The 22,557-nt window shown below is 44.2% G+C and overlaps 1 protein-coding gene across 2 annotated transcripts in view; it reads right to left on the bottom strand.

The window, feature by feature from the left end:
- LOC147420945 (paramyosin) overlaps positions 1-22,557 on the bottom strand; it is a 30,958-nt gene that overhangs the window by 6,767 nt on the left and 1,634 nt on the right. For both annotated transcript variants that reach the window (XM_086503907.1, XM_086503908.1), the window contains exons 2-4: positions 22,475-22,551; positions 22,264-22,375; positions 22,055-22,180 (exon numbers count right to left, since the gene is read on the bottom strand). In XM_086503907.1, the coding sequence (XP_086360033.1) occupies positions 22,055-22,180; positions 22,264-22,375; positions 22,475-22,551 (315 nt within the window). The remainder of the gene's footprint in view (positions 1-22,054; positions 22,181-22,263; positions 22,376-22,474; positions 22,552-22,557) is intronic.

Raw genomic sequence — 22,557 nt, forward strand, 5'->3', positions numbered from 1 at the left:
GGTCGGCCAAAAGGGGGTGACCTGGTATTCATTAAAAGGATAACTTATTTAAATCAAATGAAGCCACCGAAACTTGGATGGTTGGCCAAAAGGGGGTGACCTGTACAGGCCTACCTTGCAAAGAAACGCTCCAACGCTGGCATTCTTGCACGCACTTCCTCTCGCAGTGCGTCACGCGTCCCAGCCTTCACCTCCTCATGGATGACGACGCGTACGATGTGCAAGTTCTGTACTTGTCATACGTAGACGCTCTACCGGAAGGAATCCTTTCGAAAAATCCTCCTTTGCCTTTGCCGCCTCCTGCACCAAAATCTCTTGCTGCCCGCGAGATTATCATTATCTCCGATTCGCCGGAACCTGACATCATACTCATTCCGGATTCTCCAGAGCCAGAAATTGCAGAGATCCCTGCATCGGTACCTATTCCTGCACCCGTCCCTGAGCAGGCAGTTCCGGACGTACCCGTGGGGATTCCGTCTCCCACGTACTCTCCCGAACCTCCTAACCCTCTAGAAAGAGAGTACCTGGTGCACATCTCGCAACGCCGTTTCGGGTTCCAGAGGTGGTCAGTTTGGCGGATTACCATCCGGTTCGAGCAGGCACAGTTACCACATTACGAGTTTCTTTTGACGCATTTCCCTTTCGTCGCACACCACATTCCAACCTGTTATGTGGATAACCTCTCCGAGATCCAAACTTCCTACACATTGGTTCCTTTCACGCAGAGGAGGTCGTGCCAAATTACACTCCACTGACTCCAGAGCTCGACGAGATCGAGGATTTCACGGAGGACGACTCGGCATTTGCCAAGTTAGTGGAATTATTGCACACACCGTCTACAGATTCTACTTCACAACAAGACAGAGACAAACGTGCTGTTAACACAATACGCGTTTCCAAGGTGGTTACATTTCTAATGAAAAATGCCAAGAATACTATGCCCATACCGAGCAGCTTGTCTAATCAAGTCTTAAGTCTCCTTGGCTTCATTCATGGCAAACCAATTAGCATTTTGATCGATAGCGGATGTTCTAATATTTTTATGAGCACCAACATTGTGCATCGACTACAATTGCCGATTGTCCAGAGTACTCAACCGTACGATGTTGAGCTAGCAGATGGTTCATTTTTAACGTGCAATACAATTGTTCAACAATTGCCCTTTTGTCATGTGATACATCCAACCCTATGTGCCCGTGGACAAGCTACCATAGTTACCCGGAACGCGGAACGGGAACGGCGACGGGATCCCCGCGGAACGGGGGAACGGCTAGGGGTTCGGAACGGGAACGGCGCGGAACGGGAGGTATAAAAAACACCCAAATAGTGCATTTTTTAGCCCCTTGTGTTTAAATACAAGGATATTAGAGTGCTTTGACTCTAATACTCACAAAAAAACTCGTTTTGAAGACCATTCAACCTTGCTATGACTAGATGATGTGAGAGAGAGAGAGAGAGAGAGTGAGAGGGAGAGGGAGAGATTTGAGAGAGTGGGAGGGAGAGGAAGAGAGCTTGAAGGCTTAAAGCCTTGAGCCTTGAGAGAGTGAGTCTTGAGAGGGAGAGATCTTGAGAGTGTGAGAGGGAGAGAGCTTGAGCCTTGAGGATTAGCTTGTGGAGAGAAAGGGGGAGGGGGGTGCATTTTATGAGTCCTTGAGGCCTTGCACACTTCAAAAAGAAGCCCAAACATTTATCAATTTTTGCCAAATTTGTTTGTAGCCGTTGGCCGTTCCAGGGGCATTCCGGAACGTTCTGGGGGCGTTCGGAACGTTCCGGAACGCCGTTCCGGTTTGCACTGGCCACCCGGAACATCAAACGTTTCAGGACGTTTCGGAACGTTCGAGAAGGGAATTGCCCCCCCGGAACGTCGGAACGGGGGCTAGGGGGCGTTCCCCGGTAACTATGCAAGCTACAGCATAACCAAGGTTCAGTTCAGTCAAGTCAGTCTAGAATAGGAAGTGATCTGGCACTTTTGTGAGTCTGTTCGCAGACCGTGCAATACCAGTCACGTAGAGTAGATGCATATCCTCCGGTTGCACACAGCATGATCATCGCGCCCATCAAAATCTATCAAGGGAATTTTCCAGTGCATTAAAACCTATTTTCCCTATTTTTGACAATTTTTCACTTATTTATTAAGTGAATTTTGTTGGGAACTGGGTAGAACTGGGTAGGGCAATTTTGCTAATGAAATATATAAGCAAACCAGAGCTAGCACTTTCTGGCAGAAGAAGAAGGAGAGCAACAGGCACCCAGTGCAGCAGGCCCTCTGGAGAACCTTCTCAGCAAGAACAACCCCCCCATAGCCTGGCGTTTCCAGCAACCAACTCCAGTATTTTTCAGCCCTCAAACCAGCATTTTTTACGGCAATTCTGCAGCAGTAATTCAGCCTCAGATCCAGCGTTTTGCACGCCTCAAACCAGCGCCTAGAAGAGCAATATAATCAGCGTTTTTAGGAACATCAGGTCAGCGTTTTGCTACAGCCACTTCAGCGTTTCAAAACCCTGCAGATATCAGCATTTTCCAGCCATATACTCCAGCGTTTTTGGCTAGGAGGACCAGCAAATTCAGCAAGTCAAAAGGCAGCAAAAACAGCATTTTTGTAGCAGAAGCAGATCAGCATTTCTGTACTAGCAAGTCAGCGTTTTTGCAACAGCAGCAATTCAGCGTTTCAAGCATTCAATTTCAGCATTAGACACGTCCTCGTCGTCCACACCGTCGACCTTGACATAGCAAGCATTTAGACTCATTGCACCAACCATTGTACCAGATTGTGCAATCAATAGTAGACCACTCTCGCCATCGAGAGTGGGGCCCTTGGAGGAGGGTTTTACAACTTCCCGGTGTCGTATTCTCTTCTCTCCCTCTCTCTCAATCTCATGCACCTTCACTCACAGTGTCCATTCACTTTGTTTATGTCCATTGCACTCTCTCATAAAAGAACGGAAGGCTCTCCCTTCCATAAGTAAAAGGAACCTTGAGCACAGTTCGGAGCACTCATTCACTTCCGCTACACCTTACATTGGTATCAGAGCTTTGGCAGTGTTCTGTATCACTCAAGGAAAGAACCACAAGAATCACAAGAATTTTTTTTGCTTGTTGCGGTTGCACGTAACCCAAGATCTCTTGGGCGTGTCGATTCCTAATCGTGTTTTTGAAGAGTGATAGGAAACCCAAGAAAGAAGGGCTTGTCCAGCCTCCCCTTGTGCCTCTTTTCACTCATTGAGAGCCGACCGTGCACTCAGTGGCCGGCCAATCGACGTGAGGTGGGAAAAAGCAACCTTGGTGTGAGCGCAAGGCCGCCAAGGGCTGCCCACGGAAAAGAGCAAAACTCGGGTGAAGAGAAGATCCTTCTCTAACACATAATGCAAGCGAACGAAGAACCTCAAGAACTCAAGAACCTCAAGAACCCAAGAACCCAAGACCCACAAGAACCCAAGTTCCTCGAGAAACTTAAGAACCAAGATCACAGTGTATGGTCATCGACCGAAGCGGAATGGATACTTCGCATTGAGGTGGTGAGCATGGGAGTGGCGAAGAAGAGTTTTCTCCACCAGGAGGTTTTCCCGACCCTCCCCCTTCCCCATCTACGCCACGGATTGTACCAAATCCTATGGAGGCTTTGGTCAAGACAATGCTGGACAGGATCGCACAACAAGAAGCGAATCGTTTGGCGGCCGAAGAAAACACAAGCAGAGCGTGCGGCACGGAGTGAACGACACATGCAAGAATTGGTGCGACATGTTCTCCCCTCGAAGTTCAAGCCAGCCAAAGATGTTGGTAGTTCATCAAGTGGTGCAAGCCGAGATTCAGACTCCAACAACCCAGTCACAGAGAAGATCCAATTCAGTAAGTATGATGGTAAGATGGATGCTACGGTTATTCATTCTTGGTTGCATCAATTTAATGCTTATTCTGCGACAACTAAGAAGACATGAAATAGCAAGGTTTTGACAGCAGCTATGTACCTTGCTGGTGATGCCATCAATTGGTACCACGCATGGCAAGAGGCACAGTTAGCCGCGCACCTAGAGGAAGCGGCGAATTCACGCCCCTTTCCTTCAATTGGGTCGATTTCCAAGACAAGCTCAAGGCGCGGTTTATGCCACCTCAGTACTTCGCACGATTGAAGGACGATTGGCGCGGTCTCAAGCAAAATGGTATGCCAGTTATGTCTTTCTCTAATCGTGTTTTACAACTCGGCACTCAATTACGCAAATCGGATGCGGAGCGCAAGGAGGCATTCCTTTATGGATTGGACGATTATATCAAGTATGATGTCGAGGTGCTCGATCCAATCGATCTCAACAAGGCGGTAGCGATTGCTAACGGTAAGAACGGTAAGAATGGTAAGAACGGTAACTCTTCTAACCAATCTTCCAATAGTCTCTCAGAAAAGAACTCTCAAAATGAACCTAAGGGTAAAGCTAACACAATTGCTAAACCTAAGCTCACTCCATATGAAAAGGTAGCACAAGGAATTCTAAGAGGATACATCACGTCGGAAGAGCAAAGCACTTATTCTCAGGAAGGTCGTTGTTTTCATTGTCACATTAAGGGTCACATAAAAAGAACATGTCCTAAGCCTGACTCTAATGAATCTAAAGAATCCACAGAACCCACTTCCTCTGTCAATGCAATAAATGACAACACGATTGTACCCCAAGTTTCTCATGACCCTCCCATTGATGAGTCTCTCATTAAATGTTATGGTCATATGACGGGGCAGCATTTTGTCATATTGTTTGACCCAGGCAGTATGCATGATGTGATCAGTCCCTCTTGTGAGAGAGCCCACCTAGAGGTTAGTCAGAAATCTCCTCTCGAGGTCTCTGGCTTCGCTCCCGGTATGGACTCTCTTATCACGAAGGAGTGCCTTGATGTGTTGTTACAGTTCAACAAGCTGCTTTCCGTAGAAATTTTTAGTCTCTCCTCTCTCGGGATGTGATATGATTTTGGGCATTCGATGGTTTCGTGAGCATAACCCTCTCATTGATTGGGCGGAAATACGTTCACTTTCAATGCCAAAAGTGACTCTCCCCTTGTCATTCGTGGAGAGCAAGTTGTTCATCCTCCATCTCTCATTTCTAATGTGCAGGCGAAGATTGAAAGGATTCAGAAGAAGGAGACTACCTCAGTCTCTTCTTCTCCAAAGCATGACACACATGATTTGCATGATGAATTGACTGATAATGATACGCATGATGATTTGAATGACAATGACAACCATGATGATTTGCATGATGATCACGATGTGATTGCTCACAAGCATGATGATTTGTATGATCAAGACGTGATTGTTCCCAAGGATGATGGTTTAGTTGATGCTTTTTCTAGCGAAGCTAACCTCGTTGCAGATTCGATCAATGACGAAGAATCGATCTTGGCTTTTGAGTCGAGGTCCGCAACACCCCCCGAGGCAGGTTTGATCAAACACGACAAACCGATCTTGGCTCTCGAGCCTAGGTCCAAAGAACCCTTACAGGAAGTACTATGTGTTCGAATGATTTGTCAACACACATTGTTCGAGTGTTTCATTCGTGATCATTTCCTGTATTTTAGTCAGCGTCTTTATGTGATCCCTTTTCCTAGGCATGACATATTGTACGTTGAGCACGTTTCACTCATGAATGAGCACGGATGTATGCGGATTATTCATGAAAAGTGAAAAGTATGCATTCAAGGAAGTCACATTCCATGTCGCTTCCTTGGCACGACACAGTTGTAGAAAGAGCACAAGAAAGTATGAGCACCAAGCATGGGAATTGCCATAGTTGATTGATTTAGATCAGCAAGACAAGATTCGATCTCATTGTTTGCATGTGTGTGGTGAACGATTTGGCACTCCGTCTCTTTGTTCATCTACATTGCATACACAGTCTTTTAGGAAGATTAGATTTTTTGCAGTCACGTTACATGGAATGGGTATGTTCATGTTTTTGTGTTGGAAGTGGTTTCAGGAATTTTCAACCTTGGAGATTCTTGAAGAAGGTGGACTTATGTCCATAGACAAAGTGGAAGCACTGAAGCAGTCTCTGATGACTTTGAGTCACTTTCGGCGCGGCCCAAAGAAGCAAGCGTTGCAGACCTTTATGAAGTTCAAGTATCACATGACCCACGCATCAGAGTGGGCCAGCGAAGAGTCCTTTCCAGGATTCCAGACGCTGTTGGCGATCTCCCTCGACGCCATACAGTTCGGTACCAAGTACCTCACTTTAAAAAGGAGGGGATGTCACGTGACACATCCAACCCTATGTGTCCATGGACAAGCTACAGCATGACCAAGGTTCAGTTCAGTCAAGTCAGTCTAGAATAAGAAGTGATCTAGCACTTTTGTGAGTCTGTTCGCAGACCGTGCATGACCAGTCACGTAGAGTAGATGCATATCCTCCGGTTGCACACAGCATGATCATCAGCATTCCCATAAGAATCCATCAAGGAAGTTTTCCAGTGCATTAAAACCTATTTTCCCTATTTTTGACATTTTTCACTTATTTATTAAGTGACTTTTGTTGGGAACTGGGGAGGGCAATTTTGCTAATGAATATATAAGCAAACCAGAGCTAGCACTTTCTGGCAGAAAAAGAAGGAGAGCAACAGGCACCCAGTGCAGCAAGCCCTCTGGAGAACCTTCTCAACAAGAACAACCCCCCCATAGCCTAGCGTTTCCAGCAACCAACTCCAACATTTTTCAGCCCTTGCCCTTGGCGATTCTGCAGCAGTAATTCAGCCTCAGATCCACCGTTTTGCTGGCCTCAAACCAGTGCTTAGAAGAGCAATATAATCAGCGTTTTTAGAAACATCAGGTCACTGTTTTGCTGCAGCCACTTCAGCGTTTCAGAACCCTGCAAATATCAGCGTTTTCCAGCCATATACTCCAGCATTTTTGACTAGGAGGACCAACAAATTCAGCAAGTCAAAAGGCAGAAAAAACAGTGTTTTTGTAGCAGCAGATCAACGTTTCCGTACTAGCAAGTCAGTGTTTTTGCAACAGCAGCAATTCAGCGTTTCAAGCATTCAGTTTTCAGCATTAGACTCGTCCTCGTCGTCCACACCGTCAACCTCGACATAGCAAGCATTTAGACTCATTGCATCAGCCATTGTACCAGATTGTGCAATCAATAGTAGACCACTCTCGCCATCGAGAGTGGGGCCCTTGGAGAAGGGTTTTACAACTTCCCGGTGTCGTATTCTCTTCTCTCCCTATCTCTCAGTCTCATGCACCTTCACTCACAGTATCCAACACTTTGTTTGTGTCCATTGCACTCTCTCATAAAAGAACAGAAGGCTCTCCCTTCCATAAGTAAAAGGAACCTTGAGCACAGTTCGCAGCACTCATCTTGAGCAAAGTTCAACATTCACTTCCGCTGCACCTTACACCTTTGATGTCCAAGATTATAAGGACAACCTTATTTGAAGTAATGCCATTATCGACTTATGATATGATTCATGGACAATGTTGGTTATATCAATATGATTCTCTTATCAGCTTCCGAGGATATACTATAACCCTTTGCGAGGATGATCAGCTTATTACTTTGAATGGCTTATTTCACGTTCAACCGGTGATAGTTATTTCTGCACTGCAAGTTAAATGGATGGTCCAAAAACCCGATAACTTCACAGCACTCTTAATGATGTGTAGCATCGAACATGTCGCAACTAATACAGTTCAATCCAAACTAGCACAAAAGCCAGCAGCTTACCTTGAGCAACCTTTCTATAAACCATACTTGGATCTTTTTCCTGATGATTTGCCGAGCACCTTACCTCCTCGTAGACCAGTAGATCATCCGATTGATCTAATTCCTGGTAGTGCTCTGCCTACACGAGCTCCATATCGAGTCTCATATTCTGAATCTCAGGAAATTCAGAGACAACTGGCAGAATTGCTAGATAAAAGTCCGTCCAAGTAAAAGTCCTTTTGGTGCTCGAGTCTTGTTGGTAAAGAAAAAAGCTGGTACAATGAGCTTGTGTAATAAGTACCGGGCATTAAACAAATTAACAATTAAAAACAAATTTCCTCTTCCACGGATTGATGAACTGTTTGACCAACTTTTGGGTGCTAAAGTATTTTCGAAGATCAACTTGAAGTCTAGTTCATCAAATCAGAATCAAAGCAAGTGATGAGTATACAAGGGCATTCAGAACAAAATATGGACATTATGAATTTCTGGTAATATCTTTCGGATTAACCAATGCTCCTGCATCGTTTATGACCTTAATGAATGAAATTTTTGGTCCATATCTGGATAAATTTTTCATCATCTACTTGGATGACATTCTGGTTTTAGTAAGGATATTACCGAACACAAAGAACATCTTCGTTTGGTGTTTTTAGTATTGCGGACTAATGTGCTTCATGTCAACAAGAAAAAGAGCGAATTTTTCAAGGATCAGATCGATTATCTTGGTCATGTTATATCAACTGATGGAATAGGAGTTGACCCTAAGAAAATCAAAGTCGTTATGGAATGGCCTCTTCCAACAACAATATCTGATGTTCGCTCATTCTTGGGATTAGCAAACTTCTATCATACCAAGGTTTACAAATTTTTGAACATTGTTGCTCCTCTCTTGGAGTTGACGAAGTTTGACAAGCTTACCTCGTCTTCAGAAGCAGAGAAGTCTTTTGATGATCTCAAACAGACCTTGACAACTACTCCAGTCATGGCCATTGCGGATCCTACAAAACCATTTCTTGTGATGACAGATACTTCAAATCGTGCTTCTGGTGGCGTATTAATGCAAAATGACAGGGTTATTGCATTCGATAGCAAGAAGTTTACTGCTATACAGATCCGTTATCCAGTCTATGACAAAGAGTTTCTAGCTATTGTCCATGATATCGTACATGGAAACATTACCTTTTGGGAACTGACTTTGTTGTCAAGACGGATCATCAATCATTGCAGTATATTTTTACACAACGAGTTATGAATCCAAGACGTTGGGTGGATTTTTTGGCACATTTCAACATGGTCATTGAATATGTGCCAGGACTTCAAAATTCGGTAGCAGATGCACTTAGTAGAATGCCTCAAGCAATGAATATGGCGATATCTACAGGTACATTTGATATTCCTGATTGTTTTAAGGATGCATACTTGATTGATCGAGATTTTGTTGAAGTTTTCCGAGTGCTTCGAATAAACACTCCTACACAAGCAGAAATGAACTTGGTTGCAGCATATACAATAGAAGATGATACGTTGTATTATGAGGACAGAATTTGCGTACCACATAATTCACGTTTGCGAAAGATGATTATTCAAGAATATCATGAAGTACCTTATGCTTCTTATCCCGGCATCAACAAATCGTACAAACTACTGACAGTTGTTTATTATTGGTCTCAAATGAAGCAAGACATGGTGAACTTTGTCAAAGTTTATCACTCTTGTCAAACTATGAAGGCGTCGCCACAATTACCACAAGGATTGTTACAACCTTTACCAATTCCAAATGAACGTTGGGAAAGCATCAGCATGGACTTCATTACAACGTTGCCCAAATCTTCAAAAGGCAATAATCAAATATTGATAATAGTGGATCGATTTTCCAAAATGGCATATTTCGTACCTTGTAGAATTACTGCTTCAGCATCCTCATTATTTGTGCAACATATATTTCGAATCCATCGATTACCAAAATCAATCAATTCACATCGAGTCCAAAGTTTACACGACATTTTTGGACCTCCTTATTCAAATCATTGGGAATGAATCTTTTATTCAGTTCAGCTTATCATCCACAGAGTGATGGGCAAACTGAACGAACGAATTATTAAATATTTTGGAGGAAATGTTACGACCATATATATACAAACTTGACTTAATTCTTGGGAAGAATATTTGCCATTGGTGGAGTTTGCTTACAATAACTCCTTTCACTCGGCAATTGGCATGACTCCCTTCAACCTTCGGACATACACCATTGATTCCTACAAATTTTGTGATACAACATATGTCACGAGGATGTGGCAACTGCTAACCTTATTTGTTGGTTTCTTTCCAATGATTTTTGTTTAATTTTTGAGACCCTCTTTTTGGAGTTGCAAATGGTCGGACATTGTATGGCCAATGTGAACGGTAGTTTCACCCGCAGATAGGAAGTTGGTCAGCACTGGAACTCGTAAAGTAAGAGGATGTCTAGGCTCAGTGCAAGGTCATGTAGGTCCCCCCGTCGCACTTAGCAAGTTGGTGGATACTAGGAAGTGAACTCAATAAAGGCATAAAGTCAAGGTGGGATCACCAACAGAAAGTATCCGACATTTGGGCCACATTGCATTTTTGGATGCGGTCCCAATGAGGATAGATAGTCAAATGACCAGTGAGAGCCCAACGGAAGCACCTCCTAAAAATTAGGGAACTGCTATTTTGGGCCACGAAATCTATTTGCGTCATTAGCTTCAGAATGACAAGGGGAACATTTTATTACTCTGCTGCAAAGTCAACTGATGCACCAATTGAGAGATTTTTAAGCACGAAGCCCAATGCGGAGAAATTGCATGCATGAGTGCCAAGTGGCACTTTTTGGCCAATTTACCAAGTTTGGGAGAACAAAACTCGTAACTGACTTTTTGGAGCAGTTTTGGAGGCTGATCACTCTGATTTTCAGCCATTTCTCTCCATTTTTGAGCTTCCCATGACTTTACCTAGGACCAAGAGCTCATTTTCAGCATTGGAATACATCAGATGCGTGTTTACAGGCCTGTTTTTCTGCGTTTTCAGCGATACGCGGGTTTTGGCAGTCATGGAAATCTTCCCCTTTTTGCATCTATTTGTTCACAGATACATTGCAGGTTAAGCGCAGAAGAGGGGACGCTCGATTTATGCTGGGGGGATGCTTCATGGAGAACCTCTCACAGGTTAAGAGCTATGGAGTGCTTCCTTTCCACTCTATGTACAATGTGCTGCTAGGAGTGATGCCCTGCACACTACACACTGCTCTCTCTCCCCCCTACGTGCAGTTATGTGATGCCCCACAAGAGGGCTCTTCATTTGACTGATGTACAGCTGTGTGGTTTCATGCTTTTGTGCTAAGGCAAGAGCCTCCTTGAGTAGGAACAAAGGTAGCTAACTGCTACTCCAAAGCAGGCACCGGTGAGGGTCATAACCTCACCGTACAGGTGCGTTTTCAGCGCTGTAAATTGACTGTTTTTCAGCCATATGGACGCCAGAACCATTGGAAATCATTCCCCATTGGCAGAGGACAATTAGGGGACTGTTTGGGGCTGAAAACAGGGCAAAAACCAGTAAGTACAGCGTGCTGAATTTACTGTTTTTGGGCAGGAAAAAGGGTTTATGCCAGTGAGAGTGAGTTCCAGCAGGGGAATTGGTTTCGCGCAAGTTTTGGGGCTGTTATGCTGCCGAAATTTGGCCAAAACAGTTGGTACCTAGCTGGATACAGGTAAAGGATTCCCAGGACTCTACTTTGTAATTTACCCTCTCAAAGTATAAAGAAATACCGAAAGGGGCACCAATTTTGGGGCCTACAGGTTGTCGACGTCTGCTCGAATCATTCTAGCTTCCGAGCCGTGTGTGTGTTTAAGTGTTGATTCCCATCGCAGGTTTCCGTTGCACATTCTCTCTGTGTGTGTCTAAAGTAAAAGAATTTTGGGTGAAAGCCAAAGCTTACCGCCCCACGGGCCGGTTTCAAGGTTCCATTACCGGGATATCAATCTATAAGGTGCAGCGGAAGTGAATGTTGAACTTTGCTCAAGATGAGTGCTCCGGACTGTGCTCAAGGGTTCCTTTTACTTACGGAAGGGAGAGCCTTCCGTTCCTTTAGTGAGAGAGTGCAATGGACACAAACAAAGTGGATAAACATTGTGAATGAAGGTGCTGAGATTGAGAGATAGAGAGAGAAGAATACGACACCAGAAAGTTGTCAAACCCTCCTCCAAGGGCCCCACTGTCTATGGCGAGAGCGATCTACTATTGATTGCACAAATCTCTACAATGCTTGGACTTGTCGATGATGTCGACGACGATGAGGACGACGATGAGACGGGCTGAAATTTGAGAACGTTCATGGCTGAAATATGCAAACCTTTATCTGCTGAATTCTAACTCTATGTCGATGATGATGTCGATGACGATGGTACGACAACGACGCGCTGAAAACGCAAATGCTGAAATCTGCGTTTTCCACGCTGAATCTGCAAACCTTGATGAATCTCACCGTGCAGTGAGGATCTGTTGCGGGAAGGTGAGATCTACGAGGTTTGGGGGTTCTATTGCGGGTATTCAATGCTGAAAACTGAAAATGCTGATGCTTGTGGGGATTCCGTTGCGAAGATCTGTAAAAACGCTGAAATGCCTTGCAGATGCAAAAACGCTAGGGCTGAAACTGGTCAGGTTGTGGAGAATCTGCTAACGCTGGGGTTTCTGCTTGGTCTGCTATCGCCAAAAATCTGCAAGAGCCAAAACGGTGGCTGATCTGGTCCAAAAACGCTAGCCTTCTGCTGTGATGCAAAAACGCTACGCCTCTTGGGGGTTCTGCTAAGAAGTTGTCTCTTGAGCGAGTGCTCTTGCTGCCTCTTCTGCCAGAAAGTGCTAACTCTGGTTTGCTTTTATACTATCTTAGCAAAATTGCCCTACCTAGTTCCCAACAAAAGTCACTTAATAAATAAGTGAAAAATGTCAAAAATAGGAAAAATAGGTTTAATGCACTGGAAATTCCCCTGATGGATTCTGATGGGAATGTTGATGATCATGATGTGTGCAACCGGAGGATATGCATCTACTCTAAGTGACTGGTCATGCACGGTCTACGAAGAGACTCACAAAAATGCCATATCACTTCCTATTCTAGACTGACTTGATTGAACCGAATCCTGGTCATGCTGTAGCTTGTCCACGGACACACAGGGTTGGATGTGTCACGTGACATTCCATCCTTTTCAAAGTGAGGTACTGGTACCGAGCTGTATGGCGTCGAGGGTAGATCGCCAATAACATCCGGAATTCTGGAAAGGACTCTTCGCCGGCCCACTCTGATGTGTGGGTCGTGCAATACTTGAACTTCATAAAGGTCTGCAACGCTTGCTTCTTTGGGCTGCGCCGAAAGCGACACAAAGTCTTCTGTGGCTCCTTCAATGCTTTGACTTCGTCTAGAGTCATGCGTCTACCTTCGTCAAGAATCTCTGAGGCTAAAAATTCTTGAAACCACTTCCAACACAAAAACATGAACATACCCATTCCATGTAAAGTGACTAGAAAAACTCTTGTCTTCTCTAAAGACTGTGCATGCAATGTAGATGAACATAAAGACGGAGTGCCAAACCGTTCATCAAACACATGCAAGCAATGAAGTCGAAACTTGTGTTTCTGATCTAAATCAATCAACTGTGGCAAATCACAATGGAAATGCCGATGCTTGATGCTCAATCTTTCTTGTGCTCTTTCTACGAATGTGTCATGCCAAGGAAGAGACATGAAATGTGACCTCCTTGAATGCATACTTTTCAGCTTTTCATGAACAATCCGCATACATCCGTGTTCATTCATGAGGGAAACGTTCTCAACGTACAATATGTCATGCCTAGGAAAAGGGATCACATAATGACGCTGACTAAAATGCAGGAAACGATCACGAATGAAACACTCGTACAATGCGTGCTAACTAATCATTCGTACATATAATACTTCATGTGAGGGTTCTAAGGACCTAGGCTCGAGAGCCAAGATCGGTTCTTCATGATCTATCGAATCTACCTCTGGACCTCGACTCGAAAGCCAAGATCGATTCTTCGTGATTGATCGAATCTGCAACCAGGTTAGCTTCGCTAGAAAAAGCACAACTAAACCATCATCCTTGTGAACAATCACGTCTTGATCATACAAATCATCATGCTCGTGAGAAATCGCATCTTGATCCTGCAAATCATCATGCTCGTGAATAATCACATCATGATCATGCAAATCATCATGCTTGTCATTATCATTCAAATCATCATGCTTGTCGTTATCATTCAAATCATCATGCTTATCATCATGCAAATCATATGTGTCATGCTTTGGAAAAGAAGAGACGGAGAGAGTCTCCTTTTCCCGAATCTCTTGCATCTGTGCCTGCACTTGAAAAAAGAGTCGCGACATCTCCTTCATGTGTCGGTCGTTCATTGCTTTTCTTGCTTTGTTCTAGCGATCCATTTCTGCTTTTCTTTCTTCGTGCTCACGCGCTATGACTGCCATTCTTTCTTCGTATTCACGGTCTATGGATGCCCTTCTTTCTGCTATTCTTGCTTTGCGCTCGCGCTCCAAGGCGACGCATTGTGCTTCTCGTTCTATCCTCCTGTCCATAATCATCTTATCGAAAGCCTCCATAGGAGTTAGTGCAATCCTTGGCGTAGATGGGGAAGAGGGAGGGTCGGAAAAACCTCCTGGTGGGGAAAACTCGTCTTCTTCACTCCCATGCTCACCACCTCCATGCGAAGTATCCATTCCGCTTCGGGTGATGACCATCCATTGAAGTCTTGGGTTCTTAAGTTCACGAGGAACTTGGGTTCTTGGGGGTCTTGGTTCTTGGGGTTCTTGGGGTTCTCGGGGGTCTTGAGGTTCTTGAGGTTCTTCTTTCGCTTGCAATCTGTGTTAAAGAAGGATCTTCTCTTCACCCGAGCTATACTCTTCCCTGCAGGCGCACCCCTTGGCGGCCTTGCGCTCACACCAAGGTTGCTTTTTCCCACCTCACGTCGATTGGCCGGCCGCTAAGTGCACGGTCCGCTCTCAATGAGTGAAAAGAGGCACAAGGGGAGGCTGGACAAGCCCTTCTTCCTTGGATTTCCTGTCACTCTTCAAAAACACGATTAGGAATCGACACGCCCAAGAGGACTTGGGTTACGTGCGACCGCAACAAGCCAAAAAAAATTATGTGGTTCTTGTGGTTCTTTCCTTGAGTGATACAGAACACTGCCAAAGCTCTAATACCAATGTAAGGTGCAACCGAAGTGAATGTTGAACTTTGCTAAAGATGAGTGCTCCAAACTGTGCTCAAGGGTTCCTTTTCCTTATGGAAGGGAGAGCCTTCCATTCCTTTAGTGAGAGAGTGCAACGGACACAAACAAAGTGGATAAACACTGTGAATGAAGGTGCTGAGATTGAGAGATAGAGAGAGAAGAATACAACACCAGAAAGTTGTCAAACCCTCCTCCAAGGGCCCCACTCTCTATGGCGAGAGCGGTCTACTATTGATTGCACAAATTTCTACAATGCTTGGACTTGCCGACGATGTCGACGACGATGAGACGGGCTGAAATCTGAGAACGCTAATGGCTGAAATCTGCAAATCTTTATCTCTGAATTCTGACTCTATGTCGGTGACATTGTCGATGACGATGGTACGACGACGACGCGCTGAAAACGCAAATGCTGAAATCTGCGTTTTCCGGGCTGAATCTCTAAACCTTGATGACTCTCACCGTGCGGCGAGAACCTGTTGCGGGAAGGTGGTATTGAATGCTGAAAACTGAAAACGCTGATGCTTGTGGGGATTCCGTCGCGAAGATCTGTAAAAACACTGAAGTGCCTTGCAGATGCAAAAACGCTAGGGCTGAAAATGGTCTAACGCTGGGTTTCTGCTTGGTCTGCTATCGCCAGAAACTGCAAGAGTAAAAACGCTGGCTGATCTGGTCCAAAAACGCTAGCCTTCTACTGTGATGCAAAAACGCTAGCCCTCTTGGGGGTTCTGCTAAGAAGTTGCCTCTTGAGCGAGTGCTCCTGCTGCCTCTTCTGCCAGAAGTGCTAACTCTGGTTTGCTTTTATATTATCTTAGCAAAATTGCCCTACCTAGTTCCCAACAAAAATCACTTAATAAATAAGTGAAAAATGTCAAAAATAGGAAAAATAGGTTTAATGCACTGGAAAATTCCCCTGATGAATTCTGATGGGAATGCTGATGACCATGTTATGTGCAACCGGAGGATATGCATCTACTCTAAGTGACTGGTCATGCACGGTCTACGAACACTCACAAAAATGCCAGATCACTTAGGGTTGGATGTGTCACGTGACACAATCGCTTTTTCCTTAGGAAGTGAGCCTCGATTGTTTTGGGTAAAGACATAAGAGTATAGGAACGCGGGATTATACTATGGCCGGCAAAGGGAAGGGCATTATGGAAGAGGGTTCCTCTTCACAAGACAGACTGGAAATTCCGCATGTTCGCCCCTACCAAAAAGTGGTCAAATTAGGGCTGATTTTCTGCTGCATTTTTAGGGTTTGCATGTATGAACCAAGATGAGATAGGCAGAGGCCTCACGGTGGTAGATTAGCCACTAGATCTCTTGCAGAAGTGATGTGGGTCTGCCAGCTGGTGCTGGCCAATTCTCTGAGGCGATTGCTTGGATTCTTTGATGCATTGGTAAATCATCTTGAAATTTGAGCTTACTTGGTCGTGGGTAGTACGCTACAATGTTGTGGAATTATGCTCTTTTTGCAGAGGCAAGAGTCTCTTGCACGGGTAAAAAGTTAAGGGACAGGTTGCAAGATGCTATGTGGTGAAGTTCAAGAACTATCCGCCTATGGATACAAAGTGGACAGCGTAACCGCGAAACGTTTCAAGGCCGAAACGTTTCACCCTGAAACGTGGTGTTTCACCATGAAACGTTTCAGTCCAAAATTAGAGCACAGTGAAACGTGAGACCGAAAAGTGTGTTTAGCAACTTTGAAACTAAAACTGCGGTAACTTGTTGTTAGTGAAACGGCTTGTGTTTCATTTGCTGAGCGAAACGTTTCAAGGCCCCAAACGTTTCACCTGTCCCGACCTATCGAAACGCGTTTCATGGTGACGCTGAAAGTGGATGGAAGAGCATGAACTGTCGGAGTCACCAAATGTATTGCAGCTTTACCTTGAAGCCTTTGGGTTACAACCTACTTGTGCCCCAACCCAATGTGTGCAAAGGAGGGGTAATGATAGGGCTAGCACATCAAATGTACATATGAATTCAGTGTAATAGATGGAAATGACAAAAGTATGAAGGTCTCATTAAGTCATTTGTATCTATGTGTTACGACCTTTCTTGCGGATACATGCGATGATAAAAGAGTGCTAACAACACAAGATCATCAGTGGCATGTATTTATGGTATGCAATCAAGGACGTTTGCGATTTCAAGAGGGGGATGTCACGAGGATGTGGCAACTGCTAACCTTAGTTGTTGGTTTCTTTCCAATGATTTTTGTTTAATTTTTGAGACCCTCTTTTTGAAGTTGCAAATGGTCGGACATTGTATGGCCAATGTGAACGGTAGTTTCACCCGCAGATAGGAAGTTGGTCGGCACTGGAACTCGTAAAGTACAAGGATGTCTAGGCTCAGTGCAAGGTCAGGTAGGTCCCCCCGTCGCACTTAGCAAGTTGGTGGATACTAGGAAGTGAACTCAATAAAGGCATAAAGTCAAGGTGGGATCACCAACAGAAAGTATCCGACAGTTGGGCCACATTGCATTTTTGGATGCGGTCCCAGTGAGAATAGATAGTCAAATGACCAATGGGAGCCCAACGGAAGCACCTCCTAAAAATTAGGGAACTGCTATTTTGGGCCACGAAATCTATTCGCGTCATTAGCTTCAGAATGGCAAGGGGAACATTTTATTGCTCTGCTGCAAAGTCAACTGATGCACCAATTGAGAGATTTTTAAGCACGAAGCCCAATGCGGGGAAATTGCATGCATGAGTGCCAAGTGGCACTTTTTGGCCAATTTACTAAGTTTGGGAGAACAAAACTCGTAACTAACTTTTTGGAGCAGTTTTGGAGGCTGATAATTGATTTTCAGTCGTTTCTCTCCATTTTTGAGCTTCCCATGACTTTACCCAGGACCAAGGAGCTCATTTCCAGCATTGGAACACATTAGATGCGTGTTTACAGGGCTGTTTTTCTGCGTTTTCAACGATACGCAGGTTTTGGCAGCCATGGAAATCTTCCCCTTTTTGCATCTATTTGTTCACAGATGCATTACAGGTTAAGCACAGAAGAGGGGGCGCTCGATTTATGTTGGGGGGATGCTTCATGGAGAACCTGTCTCACAGGTTAAGAGCTATGGAGTGCTTCCTTTCCCCTCTATGTACAGTGTGCTGCTAGGAGTGATGCCCTGCACACTACACACTGCTCTCTCACCCCCCTACGTGCAGTTATGTGATGCCCCACAAGAGGGCTCTTCATTTGACTGATGTACAGCTGTGTGGTTTCATGCTTTTGTGCTGAGGCAAGAGCCTCCTTGAGCAGGAACAAGGGTAGCTAACTACTACTCCAAAGCAGGCACTGGTGAGGGTCATAACCTCACCGTACAAGTGCGTTTTCAGCGCTGTATATGCTCTGTAAATTGATTGTTTTTCAGCCATACGGACGCCAGAACCATTGGGAATCGTTCCCCACTGGCAGAGGACAGTTAGAGGACTGTTTGGGGGCTGAAAACAGGGCAAAAACCAGTGAATACAGCGTGCTGAATTTACTGTTTTTGGGCAGGTATCAGAGGGTTTATGCCAATGGAAGTGAGTTCCAGCAGGGGAATTGGTTTCACGCAAGTTTTAGGGCTGTTATGCTGCCAAAATTTGGCCAAAACAGTTGGTATCTAGCTGGATACAGGTAAAGGATTCCCAGGACTCTACTTTGTAATTTACTCTCGCAAAGTATAAAGAAATACCGAAAGGGGCGCCAATTTTGGGGCCTACAGGTTGTCGACGTCTGCTCGGAGCATTCTAGCTTCTGAGCCGTGTGTGTGTTTAAGTGTTAATTCCCGTCACAAGTTTCCGTTGCACGTTCTCTCTGTGTGTGTCTAAAGTAAAGAATTTCGGGTGAAAGCCAAAGCCTACAGCCCCATGGGCCGAATTCAACATAAGGTATGCTTTGGCAGATCAATTGGTAAATGAGATGCAAGATATTCTTATTCAAATCAAGGATAAGTTGGCACATGTTCGACACACTTATCAAAAGCAAGCAAATAAACATCATCGCCATACAGAGTTTCAAGAAGGTGACTTGGTGTACTATCTGTTGCTTCGCATTGATATAAGACAGTGAAGTCTGTCTTTCCTAAGTTACAGCCCAAATATTATGGTCCTTTCAAGATTTTAAAGAAGTATTCTACAGTCAATTACAGACTTGAACTTCCACTAGCATGGGAAAAAATTCATCCAATATTTCATATTTCTTGGCTAAAGAAATATATTCCAGGAGATTCAATTATTCAAGATGTCTCATCCTATGTTCAAGAAATAGAAGAACACTTGATTCTAGTTCCAGAACTTACCCTTGATGTTCGTCAGAAGGAGACAAGACGGAAGATTACTACAAAATTCCTAGTCAAGTGGATGGATCTTGATGAATCAGATTCTACGTGGCAAACGGATGAAGAGATGCAACAATACATCAGCTTCTACAAGAGTTCTTTGATAAACAAATGTCTATAATTTAATACACAGAATTTTATTTTAACTGGAAGGGAATGTCACGATTGTGACGTATTCTTTATGTTTGCATTACCTTCCTCGCTTGGTTCTCTTGCATATACGAAGACGTCCATATCAGAGACCCTCGTTCTTGAAAGGATGTGCCTCTTCGCCCAAGAGTCGCACCTATTCCGCGAATAGCAATGCCTCTTCAGCGAACGACTGCACCTCTACGCTTAATGGTCACGACTCTACAACAAAGGGGCACGACTATTGGCCTAGAGTCATGTCTTTTGACCTATGGTTGTCACAAGACGCGCACCACGTGCCAATAGAAAAGAACAGACTGAACAAACTTTTAGCACTTCAATAACAACCGAACTGAAAGAGAGAGACGACACGCGACACAGTGGCGGAATTCCACCCCAGAGAGTATTGGCCCCAAACCTTGGCGCCCCTTTCGGTATTTCTTTATATTGCATCAACGCAGTACAAACCGGTACTCTAGACTCTGCACCTTCTCCAGGAAGCATGCCAAAGAATGAGCCCTAGCCTCATATTTAAAGGCCCTAGGTCCCAAAAGCAGTTTTACATGAAAAGCCTTCAAACTCAAAAGCTTCTAGTCCAAAAGCAATGCCAAAAAGCTGTCCGCGTAAATCACGCAATTCTATACAATTGCCACGTCAGTAGTCAACGCAAAACGCGAAAATCCGTACAGTCTGCCGCGTCATCATGTCAATGCAATTTTCGAAAATCCGTACAATCTGCCACGTCAGCAGGCTAGCGTGAATTGCGGGTTCATCTTCTGCTGCTTCTGCCTCTTCACTTAGGGTTTAGGCCCCTCGGCCATGATCTGCACGTTGGCTCCATTCTTCAGGGCTTGACACGTCAGCAATTTGTGACAATGGTCATGTCTCTTCCTCGTGCCTCTTCAAATTCTATATAAGAACTCCCTAGTAACACATTTCAGTCAATCAAACACATTCATCTCCGACCTCTCTTGTTATCAAGTTCTGTTCAGAGTTCACTTTCATCTAAGTTTAAATATGAAAAACACACATAGTAAGCGTGTTCTTCACAGAAACTGCGGCCACGATGTGACCATGACCCGATTGTAGGTGGCTGGACGTTATGTGTTCACAACTCTCGCTATCACATTGCTAAGAGCAAGATGTGTTCGCCAATCGAGTAAAAAGAAAATAGGTTGTGTTCTATGTTCAAGGATAAAGGCAACATGATGTGTTCACTATTCGTAAAAGTGGAGTCTTGGTTTAAGAGGTGTCCATGAGCCTTGATTTAACGGTCAATGTAGACATCAGTGACTAATTGTTTGAAGAATGATCGACAGGTACATTCTGTGAGGTGTAACCAATATTCCAGCAAGTGTTGGGGTGTCCATGGTGGCTTCTGCTTCAAATATTTCATCAACTTCAATCCACTATGAGTTACAAAGGAGGTCGGGCAACTTTCTATGGGAGGTATATAAGGACTCTTGGGGCTATCACTTTGTATCCATCTGTCAGAGTTGATTGAAGCAATCTCTCTCTCTCTCTCTCTCTCTCTCTCTCTCTCTCTCTCTCTCTCTCTCTCTCTCTCTCTCTCTCTCTCTCTCGTAATTGTTTCTTGTATCTACCCTTGCACATTGTACTAATACGTCAATACAAAGATGTGCATTCTCCGTTTCAATCATCTCTCTTAAGATGCATTGCAGACTCTGCCATAATGAAGCCTAGTACTAATAGAAGCATTAGATAAAAAAAGTAATTATTAATATGGCAGCTGACAAAGGATATGCACCACCAAGATAGATAGAGTTAACACAATATCAGCTAATTGTAACTCGGACAAAAACTTCACAATGTGAAGTCTGCATGCCCGCTATACAACTAAAAAAGCACGCACAAATGAATCTAGGATAAGCCCAGCTTCACATTTGAAGGAAAGTGCAAGGCATAGACTCATGGTAGTCGTCCACAAGACAAATTAACCATCAGCTCCATCATGCAATTTATTACCTTTAAAGAAAGTGAAAGGTGTAGACTCATGGTAGTCATCCACAAGACGATATAACCATCAACTCCATCATGCATAGCATTGACTAAATACTATGACACCCCCCCTAACATCGTCAATGCCACATTGTCAATGCCCAATAGTGGGTGTAGAGTAGGTACCAATACATGCTCCCACACACACAAAAAAGGATATGTCAATACAAAAGTCGACATACTGAGGTTCTATCTCACGAGCTCAAAGCTTTCAACATGCAATATCCCCAAAATTGTCGCACAATGCCAAACAAAACTTAAGGAGGAACCCGAAGCGATCTCAGAGAAAAGCACTTCAAACTTTTTGCTTGACCAAGAAAGAACCAAGAACACTAACTTACATAGGGTACTCATTTCCACTAGGCCCAATTTTCGTCAAAACCAAGGAATAGGTTGCATGGCTGATCAATATCACCATGTGTTAAAATGTTAAGGACAAATCTAGAGAAGTTGTACTTTGTTCTTCTTCAATTTGTTACTTTAGACCCCAAGACCACATAGCATATTCTCGAGACTTAGAGTAAGTGAATCATGATGATCAAACAAGCCCTTCGAGTTGCCTTTTCATGTCACCATAAAATCGAGAGAATCAAAACACCTAAGACTTGATCAAAGCTAACCTCTTCTTGGCATCTCTCGACCTCCTCCACCACAGCACGTCCAGCTTCAGCTTCTTTCATTGCCGCTTGCTTCCAGTGGGTGATCTCTTCTTGGGCTGTTACTATGTCCAGGTTCAGGCTTTCTATCTGTCAGCAGCAAAAGAAGGTTTCATGTATGTCTCCAAAGTCTAAAATGGCCAGAGATCTGTAAAAAAAGGTTATGCCAGTACATGTTCTTCAGCAAGTCGATGATTTTGTCCAAGCTCCTGCATCATGGAGGTCTTTTGAGTAAGCTCTTTCATTTGTCGTTCTGTGGCTGCTCTTAAATATTCCACTTCCCCCCTATAAAGAACCATATAGTCAACAACATAAATAAACTAAGCCACAGATATTGCAAAGCAAAGAATCTGCACAGCTGAAGTCGGTTATTCTAGCAAGAACCTTGTAGTAGCTAGGGATTGTTGAAGCTCAAAGGTCTCTCTTCTCAAGCCCTTCACTTCATTCTCTATGGCAGACGCCTATTC

The sequence above is a fragment of the Adiantum capillus-veneris genome, chromosome 28 (genome assembly GCF_014529385.1).
Source record: "Adiantum capillus-veneris isolate H3 chromosome 28, ASM1452938v2, whole genome shotgun sequence".
In the NCBI taxonomy this organism is placed as follows: domain Eukaryota; kingdom Viridiplantae; phylum Streptophyta; class Polypodiopsida; order Polypodiales; family Pteridaceae; genus Adiantum; species Adiantum capillus-veneris.